The sequence below is a fragment of the Cervus canadensis genome, chromosome 18 (genome assembly GCF_019320065.1).
Source record: "Cervus canadensis isolate Bull #8, Minnesota chromosome 18, ASM1932006v1, whole genome shotgun sequence".
NCBI classification, from domain to species: domain Eukaryota; kingdom Metazoa; phylum Chordata; class Mammalia; order Artiodactyla; family Cervidae; genus Cervus; species Cervus canadensis.
In genome coordinates, this window is record NC_057403.1 from 57,101,561 (window position 1) to 57,119,611 (window position 18,051).

At 52.1% G+C, this 18,051-nt stretch overlaps 1 protein-coding gene across 1 annotated transcript in view; it reads right to left on the minus strand.

Moving 5' to 3' along the window:
* Positions 1–347: 347 nt before the first annotated feature.
* BCO1 (beta-carotene oxygenase 1) overlaps positions 348–18,051 on the minus strand; it is an 88,285-nt gene continuing 70,581 nt past the window's right edge. Inside the window, 8 exon segments of the mRNA XM_043436672.1 lie at positions 348–806; positions 808–898; positions 900–1,089; positions 3,236–3,347; positions 4,652–4,746; positions 7,033–7,138; positions 14,223–14,480; positions 16,414–16,637. Of these exon segments, the coding sequence (XP_043292607.1) occupies positions 663–806; positions 808–898; positions 900–1,089; positions 3,236–3,347; positions 4,652–4,746; positions 7,033–7,138; positions 14,223–14,480; positions 16,414–16,637 (1,220 nt within the window). The 3' untranslated portion in view covers positions 348–662.

Here is an 18,051-nt window from a genome sequence, read left to right on the forward strand (position 1 = left end):
TGATTCACCAGGCAGTTTTCTAGGTGCAGAGGGTAGAGTAGTGAATAAAACACACCCAACACAGGACAACTTGGATGAAAACAAACAACATGGATGGATCTCCAGGGAACACTGCTGAGCGAACCCCTGTCCTGTATGACTCTGATGCCCCTCACTGCCCTGGTTCTCAGCATCAGGCCAGACAGGACTCAGTCCTGGATTCCAGCCCCTCCAGGCCCTCCTGCAGTGGGGACCGCCACACCAGCCCGCTGGCCCGCTGGGTGTACCACGAGGCACCTGTCTTTGCCTCTGTTTCTCTGCCTTAGAAGATCTTCAGAGGAAGAAGCCATGTAAACAATAAAATAAGGTCTGGAAGGGCTTTTAAGTTTATTTTATATTATGCCATGCCTTGCATGGGATGACCACAAAGCACATGCCTACTGGGCCAGCTGGGTGAAGAAGCTAGAACTCACAACCTGGTCCACTGGAAAGTGGAGAGAGAGAGAGGGAGGGGACAGGAAGGTGGGGAGGGGGGAGCGGTGATAAATGTTTCTGTGTCTCTTCTCCAATGCGTCACATGTGCCCATTCTAGGGACAATGATTATGTGACAATACAGTTTCTGATTCATGTTCATGGTCTTTGTATTCACGGAAGGGGACTTTATTACAAGGGCTAGAGCTAATCAATAAATATTTGATTGACTTTCAAGCAAGGTCCTCATGGCCAAAATAAAATGAAAGAAAAGATACCGACAAGTTCTGTTTTCAGAAGGTTGACTCAAAGCAACCACAGAAAGAATAAGTGCGAAATGGAATGACGGACCACTTCTCCTGCACCTCTCCCGGGGCGGAACCAGCCGTGAGCTGGGCGGAGCTGGTCCCCAGGACCAAAGCCTCCAGGCTGTCAGGTCCGGGGGACCGGCTCCTCCTGGGAAGGGGCCTGCTTCCCTGGGTCCCAGCCTGCGTCTGGGATGAACAGCCCGTGGATATCCAGGTGCATCTCCACATCGATGGACGCACGGGCCAATTCCGTAAAAGTTCTGGCATCGAGAACCAGCAGAAAAGGCGACTTCTGAGGATCAGTAGAGACAATGGCCGATAAGATAATCCCTTTGGGGAAACAAAGACAGACACTTTGTAAAAGTGCAGCCTTGCCTTGCACCTCGTTCAGCCGGGGGCTAAGTGTCTCAGCTCTGTCTCCCTGTCCTTTGACTGTACCTAATCGAAACAAAAGGGAAGTGAATTTGATACTCTATGTGAGCTGAAGGGAAAAGCCAGGGAAATCAGACGGCTTGGCTGGGCCCGTCCCCTCACCTTTCTGAGCCTCAGTCTCTTCATCTGTAGAGTGGGCATAATCCTCGCCACTCTCAGGGGGCTGCTGAGAGGATCTTTCAGGGTCAGTTACGAAAGCACTTTGTGAATTACTGCACGTTCAGAAGAATGGCTGTTTTCCTACTATTTAGAAATTCCAGTTACAGTCACTCAGCTTCAACACCGCACTTTAGCCTAAACTCAGCCCAGCCGCGTTCAAGTGGCATCTGAGTAAGTCCAGTCCACCTCACGTGTGTGCAGCTTTCCCCTTTGTGAAATGAGAATAGTCTAGGTATTCACTCTCAAAGGGACAGAGGGCTAAACAAAAGAGAGCAATAAACTTCCAGCAAATATTCTTGATTCTTCCCGAGGCCTCCCGGGTTTCAGAGTGGCTGAGCACAGCTGAGGTCAAATCAGCTTGGACTGAAACCCTCCCCTGTATGTGCTGGGCGTGCAACCGTGGGTAAGTGACCTCACTCTCCGAGCCTTTCCTCTGGTGGAATGAAGGCAAGGCTGCTCCCTCCCCACAGAATGTGCAGGGCGTACCGGCCCAACCCAGGGGGAGGCCAGCCTCGGCAGGAGGTGGCACCAACTGTCCCCCACCTTAGAGGTGTCGGTGACGCGGGTCACTGCCTGGCATGCTGCGCCGAGGAGGTCGATAGGAAGACTTGCCCAAGTAGAAAACCACTCCCTTCTCGCCCAAGGGAAGCAGCTGGCAGGCTCAGCGGGCAGTCTGCCCTCCCCCAGGTGTTGGCAGCCCCACCCAGGCTTCTAGTTACCCTCCTTGGCATCCCCAGGGGGACAGGCAGGGCATTTCTGGGGCAAAATCAAGGAGGGAAAGGAACTTTTGGAACTTTTGGAAACCTAGAGGAGAGGGCAATCCCGCGAGCTTTTTGAGGGGCTCCCCGGAAAGTTTACGTGCTCAGAGGAGTTACAAGTTCTGACCCAGCCACTGCAATGAATTTTAAAACCAAGATTCCACACTCTGGGCCAGGGCAGTGTTGCTCTGCGGAAAGTAAGTGGGCTTTTGTGTTAGTCTCCCCCAAAAGGAGGTCTCACCTTCTGCCCTTGGGAGATGACGCCCAAGTCCTTGGACTGTTGGTCTGAGAGGGTCTTTGTTTACCTGAGGCTATGCCATCCAACCCGGCCTAGCAAAGTGATTCAGGGGAAGCCTTGGGCCACAGGGCTTCCCAGGAGGCACTAGTGGTAAAGGTCTCACCTGCCAAGGCAGGTGACATAACAGATGCAGGTTGCATCCCTGGGTCAGGAAGATCCCCCGGAGGAGGGCATGGCAACCCCCTCCAGTGTTCCTGACTGGAGAATCCCATGGACAGAGGAGCCTGGTGGGCGACAGTCCACGGGGACGCAAAGAGTGGGACACCACGGAAGCAATTAGCACTTGGGCCAGAGCCGTCAGCTCGACCTCCAGAGGGGCGAAGACTAGAAGTCCACGCGGTCCGCGCGCCCACACCCCACACGGGCTCCGACCCCAGGCTGAGGGAGCACCCCCTGGTTGGCCGCGCTCCGTGGGGGTCGTTGGGGAAGTGGGTGTGGTCCGTGACTCCGCAGGGAGGACCACCGGAGACTCGACCCACGGGACTCTCCCGGATCCCGTCCCACGCGTTTTCTCTCTCAGCCTGTACCCTCCCGCTGAGATAAACCGTCACCACGAGTGTAACAGCTTTCAAGCGTGTTCTGTGGGTGCTCCTACTGAAGCTGAGGGTGGGCTTGGGGACCCCTGAACTTGCAGCTGATGTCAGAAGTAGGGGTGGGCTTGGGGACTCCCTCGCCCTACCGCCTTGCACTCGGAACCGCCTGGACTTCAAAGCATGGCTGCACAAGCTGTGTGGTGAGGGCGGGGTCACTGCCCCCCGCCCCCCAAACGGTGTCTCGGTTTGAGGGGTGACCACAGTGCAGCAGGCGGGTTGCACCTCCCGGGCCTTACCATCATCCTCGTCCTTGGCACCCGGCGTGGGCACGAACAAGGGCTCCGCTGGCCAGCAGTGTGCCTCTCCCCACTCCAAGGAGGACTTCGTGAGAATGTCATATTTTACTATCTGCGCATGCAAAGGGGAGAAACGCGCAATGAATGGTTGCAGAGCGTGCTCATTCTCGGCGAACAGGAAGGCATCAAGGCCCCAGAGAGGGGGTGAGCGCCTCAGATGCGGACCTCACACTAGCAAGCACAGGCCCCAGATGACACCTGCCTCTGGTCAGCGCAACAACGGAAAGGAAAGCAGCTCCTTCCTTCTCCGACTTTAAGCTAAGGTCCTCCCGCCACCGCAGAGCTGATACACATACTGAATTCTTTAAGAAATAAGCACCCTGGATTTATCTGGTATTGGGCACTATATTGCAATTTTTATACATATCAGATAATCTAACATATTCAATGCCCAACCTTTAAAGCATAACACGCTTCCTTTACTGCTTTCCAAGCGTGAGTCCTGGGCCTTCTCTCTGTCTGTAATAAGCCTCTTTCCCTCAGGGTGTGGGATTAATGGGGAGTGACTCGGGGTGTGTGGATGGGTGTGTGGGAACCTTAATTTTTCTCATTGTGCATTCCTGCACTGCTTGCGTTTTTAAAAAGATTTTCCATTTTCTTACTAAAAACTGAAGCTACTAAGGAAAAGTGATGTCTGTATAGCACTTAGCATGGTTCCTGGGAAACAGCAAGTGTTCAACAAATAGCAGTTTAAGAACCAAAATATGAACCGCTGTGCTGAACGCCTGAAACTAGCATGATATTGTAAATCAACCGCGTTGTTGTTGTTGTTTAGTCGCTAAGTCGTGTCCGACTCTGTGACCCCACAGACTGTAGCCTGCCAGGCTCCTGTCCATGAGATTTCCCAGGTAAGAACACTGGAGTGGGTTGCCATTTCTTTCTCCAGGGGATCTTCCGGACCCAGGGGTTGAACCCTCGTCTCCTACATTGGCAGGTGAATTCTTTACCACTGCGCCACTATACTTGAATAAAAAAATTTAAAAAAGCAAAATAAATCCTCCAAGTTTCAACTCTACCTTCTCTGTTTGAGACAATGAGTTCCTTGAGGGCAGGAACTAGGATCCTCCTGTTCATTTGCTTTTCCTGGATGCCTAAGCTGGTGCTCAATAAATATACACCTGATAAAGAAATCAATGGATAAACTCCGGCCACCACATCTTACCTGAGTGAAGCCCATTAGGTGCAGTTACTTCTCCTGGGTGCTCCGTCACTGCTCCCAGCATATTTTGTCCCAAACCGACCTCACTCTCTGACCTACCCCCACCCCCAAGGGGACCGCAGTCCTGCCCTCCCTGAGAACTCAGCTTTGCAGACAGACATGACCATCCCAGGCTGCCACCCACCGGGGACCAGTACCTTGGTTGGGATGGGGCTCCACTGGACTCCAGCAGCAAAGACATATCGGTATGGCTTCCCATTATGGGCATAATTGATCCGAGGCAGTTCTAAGCCTAGAGACAGATGACGCGGCTGACAGGGCCCCCTTCAGGAGGGCTGGGGCCACCATCCAGGTATCCTATCTACAAAAATGGCTCCCAGGCCAGGATCCCTGAACTTCACTCAGGCCCTGAGTTGGATCAAGGGTGGTCAAAGGGCAGGAGGAGGGAACCTCAGATAATTACCCCAGCTCTATTAGAAGCTTTGGGAGCAAGGTAAGATAGACCTTGGTTTTTAAGTGTATAAACATCTTTAATTATCCAAGATAGAAATCAAAGAGAATTGCATGATTAAAATCAGAGGCCACTGCAACTTTTTAAAAGCTCTTTTAAAAAAAAGTATGTGCATGCAAATGTATGTGGGTGTGAACAGAAACTTCTGAAGCATGGAGGAAGCATCAGTGGGGAATATTTAAATAAATCTAATGAAATCATATAATAAAAAGTAATACAAAGAATTTTAGTAACATGGGGAAATGTCCCCATCATAACATTATATGTAAAAGGCTACTTAGAGAATTATCACCACTATGTTATAAATGTAGAGAATTATCACCACTATGTTATAAATGTAGAGGAAAAGTTTAGAAGTGCTGCTAGGGTGATAACTTGCTTATTGTGGCTCATAGTTTATACTGTCCATTCTAAGTTTCTCATGTGAAAATTTCATTATATCTATTACTTTTGTAATCCAAAAAAACCTTCAAATTTCATCCATGTCCATGTATACATATTTACATATGTCTTCTGTGTCAAACGGAGAAGGCAATGGCAACCCACTCCAGTACTCTTGCCTGGAAAATCCCATGGATGGAGGAGCCTGGTGGGCTGCAGTCCATGGGGTCAAGAAGAGTCAGACACGACTGAGCAACTTCACTTACACTTTTCACTTTCATGCACTGGAGAAGGAAATGGCAACCTACTCCAGTGTTCTTGCCTGGAGAATCCCAGGGACGGGGGAGCCTGGTGGGCTGCCGTCTATAGGGTCGCAGAGTCAGACACGACTGAGGCGACTTAGCAGCAGCTGTGTCAAATTAAACTTCTAAGTCGCCCCGCCCTGTGGCATGGGGCAGCGATGTGGGGAGCGGGCCCCTGGAGCCCTGCCCCTCCACTCCCCAGCCGTGTCCTGGGCAGGCCTGTTCACTCCTCACCGACGACCTGAGCACACCCTGCCCTGAGCCAGGGGCACAGGCCCTGCTCCACGGGCCTCTGTTCGAGGACAGTGGTTCTCAGTCGGGTCGCAGGCCCCGGACGCTGCTCGACAGCCCGCAGTGCCCAGTGCCGCCCCCTCCACGAGGCGCGACCCCGCCCCGTGTCCGCAGCGCTGGGCTGGGGAGGCTTGCTCCGGGGGCTGTGGCTTCTCTCCGAGGGGGTTCACGCTCTGCGTGAAGCACAGCCCTTCTGAGGCCAACAGAGGTGACAGCACCTGCTCTGCAGGGTGTCCGCAGCGTGCCCGGGCAGAAACCCGCATGTGCTGTGCTGCTCAGCGCGTGGCGGCCTCGGAACTGAGGTCTCCTCAGGGTGCAGGCCCTGTAGTGGGGTTGCTGGGCCATATGGTAGCTTTATTCCTAGTTCTCAAAGAAATCTCCATACTGTTTTCCACAGTGGCTGTTATCAGTTTACAGTCCCACCAACTGTGCAAGAGGGGGTTCTCTTTTGTCCATACCCTCTCCAGCATTTATTTTTATAGACTTTTTTTTTTTTTTTGGATGATGATGGCCATTCTGACCGATGTGAGGTGATACCTCCCTGCAGTTTTGATTTCCATTCCTCTAATAATGAGCAATGTTGAGCATTTTTTTTGCAAATGCACAGCAGCATTTGATATAGAGAACAAGCTAGTGGTCACCAGTGAGCGGGGAGGAGGGGGTGATATAGGGGTGGGGAGAGGGAAGTACAATCTGTTGGATGTAAGACAGGGTCAAGGATGATTGTACAACATGGGGAGCCAATATAGAGACAATATTTTGGAATGACTAAGTGGAAAGGAACCTTTAAAAAGTGTATAAAAATTTAAATGCAAAATAAATAAATGTTTTAAAAGAAAGCAAAAAAAAACAAACCTACATGGCAGCATTCAAAAGGCCAGCCGTGAAAGTTCCTGGGTCTAGAGACCACCCCAGTGCTGGGAGGGGTGTGAAGGTACGTGAGAGAGAAGCGTCTCCAATACAACTGCCTAATGTCCCACAGCCTTCCTCTCCCTCCCTGGTCCACACACAGCTCCTCTGCATTGGAAGGAGGTGTTATACAAAGAGGACATTCACCCCTTCCTCTAAACACAGGAGAGAAGATGCGTTTTACCTTCGTAGAGCAACTCCGGCTGACAGTAGACTTGGTCATCTTTTTCCCTTAGGGCTCGTGCTGTTGTAGACGACAGTTTGATTAAATTGGAGCCCACTTCTGCATTCTGAAAGAGATCAGTTTTTCCAAATAAATTAAAACGTTGTCCAGAGCCAACACTTGCTTTATGTGCACATTTCTAAAAGAATGCTTCAGTGTGTGTCATCTTGTTTTGGCCTCACGCTAGCCACCAGAAGCAGCTGTTATATGATTGGTGTTCTCAGTTAAAAATGAGAATTGGGGACTGGCAGTGCCTCCCCGAAGAAGGCAAAGCTGGTGGGCTGTGGAAGGGGGCTCCGAAACCCCAGAACACTTCTTCTGCTCTGGGCTGCCTGATCCCTCACAGGTGCAATGGATGTACTTACAAGGGAAATGGATGTACTTACAAGTTCTTATAAGTTCTCGCTTTTTAAATACTGTATGATTCACTTGTAAAAGGCTGCATCAGTTATTAAAAAGGTGTTTATAAAGAGTTCATAATAACATGGGAAACGCTCATGATAGAACACCGAGTGAAAAAGCAGCAGAGAAAGCTGCAGACATGGTCTGAGCTCAACCATGTTAAAAAAGAAAAAAAATTACATTGAAAAGATCCTGGGAGAGATATGCCAAATAGTAACAATATAGCATGCAGTGGGTTATGGAGACTTTAATTTCTTTTTCTATGTTTTTCTAGATTTTCAGTATTTTCTCCTAAGAAAAAATAGGAGAAAAACAAACAAGCAGGAAAGAAAAACAAACCTGAGATAAAAATTTATTGGGAGAAAAAAATATCTATGAAGGACTTTGTTCAGTACTTCAACCCGGGAGAGAGACTAACACAATTAATTAAATATCTATCGAGCAGCAGTTACTCCGTGTCCTCACACACTTGCCGTGGTACCTTGAACAAGTTACTTGACATCTCTGAAGTCCAGTTTCCCCACCTGTATTAATGAGGTATAGCACAAGTATTGTATAAATAGCATCTGCATCTCCGAGTTATCATGCAAATTAAATAAAATAACCCATGCTGTTGGCTTACAAGAAGACCAGGTTAACAGTAAGTGCTAAATAAATGTCAACTGCTGTTGATCACATAATTGTATTATTGTATTATTATTATTATTGCCACTATCCCTGGTGAGTGAGTTCAGGCTGGGCACTTGGGATGGGGATGAGGAACAAGATCACTGGCATCTGTGGAATTCCAGGAGGAGAATTACTGTCATGCCTGACTTCTCATTTAAACTTTTCTCGACTTTCCAAATGTCTCCAAACAAGTTTTTATTTTTTTATTTTTCAAACAAGTTTTTATAATTAATAAGTGGCAACCCACTCCAGTATTCTTGCCTGGAAAAATCCCATGGACAGAAGAGCCTAGTGAGCTATAAAGTCCATGGGGTCACAAAAGAGTCGGACATGACTTAGTGACTACCCAACAACAACAAATTTGAACAGCAGCAGCGTTTTGCTAAGAAGGCAGGACATTTACTGCATCTTAGAAGATGAATTTTGAGATGTGTTTAGTGCAATCCCAGTTAACAGAAGAGGAAACTGAGGCCCAGGGTAGGAAAGTGGCTTGCCCAAGGTCACACTAGGGGAGCAGAAGCTGGGCCCAGACCTCCACACTGTGGTTCTTCTGCTCAGAAGCAGAAGCACTGCAGGCTGCAGGCAAAGCAGGTGCAAAGACCCTGCGGCTGGCCCGTTCCCCTCCCATAGGCCTCAGCTCCAACGTCCCTTTCCCTGACAGCTCAGTCTGCAGTGTCTCCAAGGTGTCTGTCCCACGCTGTAATTATCTCCTTTATGCACCTGGTTCCTTCTCGGATGCTGTCTTCCCTGTGAAGACAGTGACCACATTTCACCCTGTGCATGGCACAGAGGCAGCTCCTAGGAAGTACCTGCTGAAGGAATGCGTGAATGTATGACTTAATGAGCTTTCCTTCAGCTCTCGAGAGGCAGAACATGTGCTTTGCAGGTGGCTGTAAGAATCAGACAAAGGGCATGGAACAGTCATCCAGCGCCGGCACATCGGGTGTCTTGTTGGGAGCAGCTCTTGTTTGCCTCCGCCTGTGTGCACAGCCTCGCAGACAGTGAGAGGCCCTGCCCGCTGCCTTGTAGTCACGAGGCAGCAGCCATGGGCCTCTTGTTCATGTCCTGGGCTTGATTCTCAGGGAGGCGGTCTGCAGACATGTTTTCTGGCTCCAGCATGAAACTGGTCAGACTGGTTGAGGCATGGACCATGAATTTTTCCACACACAGCAGTAACGAGCATGACTCGGCTGCTTTCTGTGGCCAGTGTGCTTGACTTTGGGAAGAAATTGCTCTCCAGCCAGAATTCAATAAAATCCTGCAGACTGGCTTTGAAATTCTTCAATGCGAGGGATCTCCCAGGAGAAGCAGTTAATCTCAGTCATCCCCAAAAAACACTGGCTTTGAAGTTTGGCAGTCCAGGGTGTGAAATCTGACTCTATAGGTTTCTTCATGAGCCCGAGCAGGCTTCCCTGAGACTACGTGAACTGGAGCCTGCTTCTGCCTGCTTCCTCATTTATAAAACTGGGGGCAATCTGTAACTTCTGGACAGATGGCGAGTGCAAGCAAAGGTTCCTTCGACCGGCGTCTGAGCACCATGGTTAGGATTAAATTAAATAATGGTTATGAAAACACCTGGTCCAGGGCCAAACCCATTGTAGTTAGTAACTTGGAATGAGACAGACAGGCATGGAAATCCTAAGTCAAATCCTACAATGATTCTGCGATGTTGGGCAGGTTACTTTCTCTCTCATCTGTTGTCATGGGGATGACAAATAGCTTCAAGCACTCTCATGCAGATTCGGTGAGGAGCATGCAGACCATTACACAGCCCCACACGTTTGAGGGGGGCATGGCAATCCACTCCAGTATTCTTGCCTGGAGAACCCCCATGGACGGAGGAGCCTGGTGGGCCACAGTCCATGGGGTCGCACAGAGTTGGACACGACTGAAGTGACTCAGCACGCACGCAACATCTGCAGGACCCAGGATAAGCGCAGCGGCCCGCCAACCCTGTGTCCACATATATTGAATGGTTAAGGCAAATACCATTTTATCTTCCCTTCCTCTATACACAGAGCTTCAACAAGTTGTGGAACTGTGCTGTCTGGGTGAGGCAACCACCCCCAGCCACAGGTGGCTATTTAAATTTAAATCCAGTAAAATTTAAAATTCCATTCCTTGGCTTCACTGGCTGCATTCAACAGCCCAGGCATCCAGTCCAGCGGCTGCTGCGTTGGACGGAGAACATTGCTTCATCGCGGCAGGCAGGTTTTTAGTGCACAGTGCTGGGTCTGGTAGGATGCATGTGAATTTAGAATTCCAGGACTCCTTGGCCTTCTGGAATGGGGTGCAGGGGAGAATGAAGGCCGGCCGGCCTCTGGGCCCAGGCTCCCCACCTCCTTTTCTTCCGGCTGCATGGAAGCCCCGGCCTCCCCTGCCTCCCTCGTGGGCACAGGCAGTACTGTCTGCCCTCAGGACAGAGGCAGGCGGGGAGGCAGGTGTGGGACATCTGGGCAAGGAACTCAGGGATCCCAGGTTACGGCTGGGGTCGGGAGGGTGCCCTTCTGGGTGGGCACCCTGTGGCCCCGGGGGTTCCTCACCCTGTGGAGAGGGCCACTGGAGAAAAGCCAGAGCAGGGGCCCCTCTGGCCGGTCTAAGAGAAGAAAAGGCAGCTAACACCGGGCCCAGTGCAGAGGGAGCCCTTGAGGAGCGGTGGCTTCTCTTACTATCTGAACACAAGATGAACCAAATCTACTGAGCCACCCCTTCGAGGTCGAAGATGCCACCCCCACGCACTCCTGGAGGCAGCGCACGGAGCCCTGCTGGGTGAGGGCAGGGCAGCTGGCACAAACAGGCCACACCACCCAGGCCCCTGGGGGCCCAGCCCCGCCTTAGACAACCCCCACGCCACCCTAACAAACAGGCCAAGGGTGCCAATGGGCCCCTCCTTCCTCTGACCCCAGCTGGCCCAAATGCTAGAGAATCTGGGGCAGCTGGGAGGCCTCAGACTTCTGAACACACTTCATCCACTCTAGCCCCTTCTACATGGAAGGCACTTTCCAAGGCCTTGTGTCCTTTGAGAGACCTTGCATCACCTTTCTCATTCATTCATTTAAAATATCTAAGGGCTTCAAGAGAACCCGCTGAGAGCCAGACCCTGTGATGGGTGCAGGGGACAAATGGCTGACAAGACCAAGAGTCTGGGCCCCTTGGGAACTTTCACCGGAAAAGGTGACCCAACAAGCTCATTACTCCGAAGATCAATGTGAGCAAAGAGCTGTAGGTGCCACTGGAATACACAAACCCACTGAGGGAGTCAGGACGCCAGACCTGAAGGATGAACAGGAACTAGGATCCTGGGGTGGGGGTGTGGGGTGCCTGGGAGCCATGCCCACCCCTGACCCCTCCCCTGGAGGTTCTGCCTTCACTGGACTGGTGGTCCCGGAGCCCCCAGGCCAGTCTGACCTGAGGCGGGGGCGAGAATGGGAGACTCACAGAAAGAGGATGGCAGAGGGACAGCGACATGCAAAGGCCCCAGAACGAAGGGCATTTGAGAAAAGGTGGCAGCCCCTGCCCCAAAGGCCCTTCGGTAATATACTTGCGGACGGATGGAATCTGAGCTGCTGGATCTGAACACACAGGCCGTGTCTGCCTGCTCAACCTTCCCCTGTCCACATGCAGTGAAGCAAGAAGACATTCTTTAAGGGACAATAAACAGCAATTAAAAAGCATGGCCAGAGCTACCCTTCCCAGCGCTCACTTTTCTTTGCAGACGGTTCACACAGCGCCTGTTTAAACTGTACAGGCTAAACTTCTTAATAGCTTGGTTCCAAGGAAGCAGATTGTTTCTGGAGCTTGTTAAGAGGTGACAGAATCCTGTGGTGCGCGCATCGGGGGAGGGTGCTTCCTCTCCAAGCATCACCCCAGGCTGAGGTCTGTGAGGCCGGGGGAGGGGTCGGGCCTCGGGACTCACCCTCTGGGTGACAGCCCCCACCCCACTGCCCCACCGTTGCACCCTGGAGCCAGGAAACGCTCCAAGCAAGCGCTGCACTGTGGAACTTCCCAGAGTGGGGGGCACAGAGGTCAGGGGCTCAGGTGGAGATTCTGTGGGACACGGCCGTTCACTCGTTAGCCCTGAATCACACCGGAAGAAAGTTAATCCCTTCTTCTCTTCCAATCTTTCCGACCCGGTCAAGGAGAGCGTCTCAGTTAGGTGCCACTATACCCTTAACACTTAATACTTTCCCAGTGTTCTCTTTAAGGAAGAGATCAGGTCTTGGCAAGAGCACCAGCATCAGGCCAGCGCTCAGGACCTGTGCTTCATCACAGCACTTCATGCTCATCGCTTCCTCCTTTGGCAGCACGCAAAAGCTGGCTTTGCCCTGGGTTGTGATAGGTTCCCTTCCAAATGAGTTAGGGAAAGAGGGAGTTGATTTAAATGAAAACATGATTTTGTAAATGTTAACAGAAGTGGTAGGAAATACAGTGAACATCAGAGAATACACAAGTGACTGCAGATGGGGGAAACGCTGAGAGGAGGAAGGACCCAGCTCTGTGGTCTGACAAAGCTGGGCTCAAATGCAGGCCCCAGGGCCTCTGGCTGGGAGGGGTCTGGGGGTGGCGGAAGCCTCCCTGGGCATGTAGGAGTGTCTTCTGTTCCCTAGGCCTGCAGGGGGGCCCTGTGAGGGCTCAAGGTGACCCTCTGGGGCTCTTTCCAGGAGTTAGGTCAGCTCAGGAGATCTGCAGAGTTATACCCCTTACCAGCTCCAAGGAAGGGCTCAGAGCCAGTCTTGGCTTTGCTACCAGGCTGTGTGACCTTGGGCACGTTCCTTAACCTCTCTGAGCCTCAGTTTCTTCATCTGTAAAATGAGGCTAACGTGAGGATCTCTCCCATAGGTTTTGATCATTAGGTGAGGTAAAGAAAATAAAATGCTTAGCAACATACCTGGTACATAGAGTGTGTTCAGTACAGATGAGCCTTCAAAATTGAATTGAACTCAATTGGGTTTCATTTAAATTAATTAAGTCATGAAGGAAGGAAGTTCTGGAGCCAGAAGCCTCTGTGGCCTTTAAAACCAAGCCCAGCGCCTGGGCAGCAGCACCCTAGTTGAGCGTAATGTCTGGCCCGGTGGTCATTTTGAATGTAAGAAAGAACAGGACTGTTCAACATCAGGGAAATGGGTAAGCAACTGGAGATGAATCCCCACCACGGACTGTCCAGCAAATGTTTAAAATGATGTCACAGAAGAATATTTAATCTCATGGAACGATGTTTAGATATATGAGGAGAACAGAAAAGCTGTACAAAAAAAAATTATGTACATATTCATCATGAAAAAAAGAGGCACTGATCCACGCCACAGTACTGATGACCTCTGAAAACATGCTAAGTGAAAGGAGCCAGCCACAAAAGGCTGCTTCCCATATGATCCCGTTTATATGAAATGTCTCAAATAGGCAAACACACAGAGATAGAAAGTAGGGCAGTGGTTGCCTGGGGGTGGAGGGAATGGGGGAGGTTGATGGTTAACAGGTACAAAGTTTCTTTTGGGGGAAATGAAAATATTTTAAAATTGATTGTAGTGAAACTCTGTGAATATACTAAAAGCCATTGAGCTGTACACTTTAAATGAGTGAAAATGGGTGAATAGTATGGTACATGAGTTATATTTCATTAAAGGGGTTAAAAATTAAGCACAGTGCAATTTTTTCTCTAAAATTAAGAAATACATATTTATATGCTATATATTAATCTTAGAAAAGCAAATGACACTGTACATACTTTTGAACAGCTTTGATGTATATATACAATATGCATATGTTTGTATGCATATATATCATTATATATTAATATGTATGTATATCTTCCTGTCTATTTGCCTGTCTATCTACGGAGAGAGAGCGACTTGGGAGGCAATACAAATATATTCGCAATGGGCTTATGGTGATTTTTTTCCTTTTCATTTATCTATATTTTCTAAAATTTCTACCATGAATATGTTCAATATTTGCAAAAATAATGAAAGCATTTTCTGCCTTTCTCTAAGAACACCTCATTTTGAATTTCAATGTCAATGAAATCAGGACCAAAGCCACTTCCCAAGTGGGCTCACCTCCCCCAGAACTCAAGCCGTTACCTTGTCCACGTGGAGGGGCAGCGCGAACCTCTTGAGGGTGGGCATGGAGGTGAGCCTGGAGTTCTCCTCGAAGTCCTTGTTCAGGTTGGCCAAGTAGAAGAGCTGGTAGAGGCTGCCGTCCTCGTAGGCGATGACGTCGAACAGGAGGCAGCCGTCCTCTTCGTAGGCGTTGACGTGGTGAAACACCACCATGGGGTCCGTGTAATACTTGGTCAGCACGGGCTTCCGCGTCCTTCGGTCGATGATGTGAACGTGGGTCTGAAAGGAGACGCAGCCCAGGGCTCAGCTCCCCCTCTGCCAGCCCCACACTGCAGCCCTGGGCAGGGGACAAGGCCCAGCCAACCACTCACCTGCTCGGGACCCTTAAGGGACCCTCGCCTTTCTGAGCCTCTCTGTCCCACTCCAGGCAAACCTCACAGAAGCGATGGGGAGGAGGGAAGCTTTGCCGCATGGGGTCTCGGCCTCACCTGGAGGACGGGACCTTTCAGAAAGGCCCCTGAAAGTGCACTGTCTCCCCGACCTTCACTCAACTGAGATCCAGGTGGGCGGCAACTGGACAGCTCCCCGGCAGTGGCCGAGTTGGGGAGGACCAGTCAGGGCCAGTCCTCTCAGCTTCCGCAGGTCCCACCCATGGCCAGAGGCCCTGAAGCCCCGTCCTGGGTCCCCTCCCCTGACCCCGGCTCACTGAAGATTGTCCCAGCAACCGGGCTGCCCTGGAGGGCTGCGGTGCTGAGGGACTGGTCTAGTCAAGCTGATATCAGCTCAGTAGGCCTCCGCACACACCTCTGGGTGTCACAGGCTCTGGGTAGCAATTAGCCGTATCTGCAGCCCCAGTTGCTTAATCCAAGGGTGAAGGGGTGTTTTCTTTCTTTTGGCAGCTCTGGTCTAACCATCCTCCTCTGAAAGGAGGGAGGGGCGGCTCTAGCCACCTCCTCTGGCTCATCGTCTCTTTCTCTCTTTCTCCAAAATCAAGCTCTGAAGTTAAGTGGGGGTGATGGGGGCTGAGTGTTGCAGAGGGACAGTGGGTCTGGGAGATGAACACAGGGCAAAGTGACAGGCACTTCTTTCCCATAAACCCAATCCTGGGGTCAGCCGCAGGGACTGCTCAGAAAACTCTCCAAATGCATTCAAAGCCCTGCCAGGGCTCGGGGGCTCTCACTGCGGGACTCTCTGGGGTCAGAGATCCCTGGCGGATCCCTGCAGCCTGGAGGCCTACAGGGCCCTGATGCTCCAGGTCCTCCAGAGCAAACCCACTTCCACTGGCCCCCTGACGGCCCCCTTGCCCAGCTCATTCGTGCCACAAACACTGACACATTTTGGGGGGAACTAGAGAGATAAACTCCCCACACTTTCATGCAGTTTATAGTCCAGTGGGGGTGAGGCCAAGAGTCAGTGACCAAACATACATGCGAGGGAAAGTGGCTGAGCACGAATGGGAAAATGAGGTGGGAGGTGAAGAAAGCCTGGTAGTGGGGAGGGGTCTGTGACAGACAGGAAGACCTCAGGGAAGGGGGTGGGGGTTGGCCTTAGAGCCAGACCTGCATTCATCAGGGGAGGGAGCCGGCTGGGAAAGAGCGTTCCAGGGGAGGGGGCAGAAAGTGCAGAGGCCCCGAGGCAGGAACAAGTTGGGCAGGTCTGAGATGGAGGAGGGAGCCAGAGGCTGGGCTGAGGGCGTGATGAGGGCCTTCCCAGGCCTGTGAGAGAGGCCTGTGGGTCTGATTCTGGGGAAGACGGGGAACCAGCAGAAGGTTCTGAGCAGGGGAGGGACCTCACAGAGCTACTTTGCTCCCTCTCCTCCCTGAGAACGCAGGCATTAAAGAGGGGGTGGCCATAGAGACATCTCTGTATGAATGCCCGAGGATGCTCGTGGAAAGGGGAGCACAGGGTGCTGAATGGACAGTGGAGGGACCCTCTGGCGGGGCTGGATGGGGAGGCGGAGGCGACTTGGCTGCTGCTTTCTACACTCGTGTGCTGTTTGAACAGACAAGGCTGAGCTCCTTGCCCTAACTCGGGACCCCTGTGAAGGCCCACCCAGCCTCAGAAGTCTCTGGAAGGCTGGTTGGTGCCTCTGGGGACACTGCCTAGGAGCTCACTTCCTCCCCTGCTGAGCGGCCCCTGCCCCCTCCACCTGCTGACCTCCAGCTGGCTCTGGCTGTCCTGGTGCTGCTGGGGGTCCCCCGCCGGGCCTTACCTTGTCCTCCCTGTGGAAGGCCAGGCAGGAAGCCCAGCTCACGCCCCGAATGTAGGCCGTGGCCATCTTGAGGATGTCCAACTTGAAAGGCTGCTCGAGGAAAATGATGTAGTTCTCGGTGACTCCGAAGCTGTGGTAATAGCTCGGGGAGAGGAGGGAGCGGGCAGCGATGGAGCAGAAGACCTCCGTGTCCTTCAGGGGGCTCCGGCCCTCCTTCCTGCCCCCTGGAGAGAAGCCAGCCTCAGGAGCAGCACGGGACCTGACTGCCCCCCAAGGACACCACGGGGCCACCGCCTCCTACAGCCCAGCCTCTCAGCCTGCCCCGCTGCTGAGAAGAACCTTCGAGTGAGACTGGACAGCAAACCAGGTGAAGGACTGCTGCCTGGCTGAGGCAGGGACCGGACCTTCCCCCCGGGGGGCCTGGTTTAGCATCTGAAACCACTGCCTTCCCAGGCTCAAGGCCCCCGGAACAATGGGCCCCTGGGCCAGGTGTTGGCAACTCCGGCCCGGGGCTAAGCCGGCCTCCACCTGCTTCCGAAATAAAGGTTTATCTGGAGCGTGGGCCACGCTGCTGCCTCCTGCAGAGCCCACGGCTGCTTTGCCTTCAGGATTCAGAGTGGAGCAGACGTGATGCAGACCACGCAGCCGGCAAAGTCTCAAATATTTACGTTGGGGCCCTTTACGGAAAACATTTGCCAACCCCCGCTCTGGAGCAACACTCCTCAAACTTCCACGTGCATGCAGATCGTCTGGGGGGTCATGACCAAGTGTGGAGGCTGACTCAGCCTGTGGGGCGGGGCCCAAGGCTCTGAATTTCTGTCAGTCTCCCAGGCCATGCCCTGGAGGAAGGCACGGCAACCCACTCCAGTGTTCGTGCCTGGAGAATCCCCATGGACAGAGGAGCCTGGCAGGATACACAGTCCATGGGGTCGCAAAGAGTCGGACACAACTGAGCGACTAAGCACAGCCGCACCTGGGCCCTGGGCTGGCTTCCCAGGGTTCAGCTTTGACACGTGGCTGAGGACCATCATCTGACATGCATTTCACGGAGTTTCTATGAATTCCTCTTGGCATTGCCTGTTCTGAGACACCTAGGGGTGAGCCAAAGTGCCTATGTTGATGTGACAGACTGTGACAGTCAAGGTCGGCTGTATGATTCCCATTTTACAGATGGGAAACTGAGGCTTGGTGGGACAGCCAAAGGCACAGGGTTAAGCCAAAAAGATTCAGTCCCCTCAGCCTGGCCACCTCCTCTGTTCTTTGGAGGGAAGGGAGGGAACTGAAGGAAATACTGCAGGCGTGCGAGCACCTCGCCCGGCACCCAGCACGAAGGTGCTCAGGACTGCTCGGTCTTATTCCTCTGCAAGGATGAGTCACCCGCTGGCCAAAAGGCCTCCCCACCCAGGCCTGGGGCTGGGTTATAATGAGTGACACGCAGGCGTCCCCACCTGTCTTGTGGCCACCTGTGCACCCTGTAAACAGCTGGCTGTTGGGAGGGAGACTGTCGGGCTGTGGGTAGGTCTTTTCTTCACTAAACAAATGGGACACACAGCAAACAGGAAGGAAAGGCACCCTGGCCTGGGAGGCAGGAAGCAGGTGTGAATCCTGGTGAAGCACCAGCCTGGAGCAGGTGCGGAG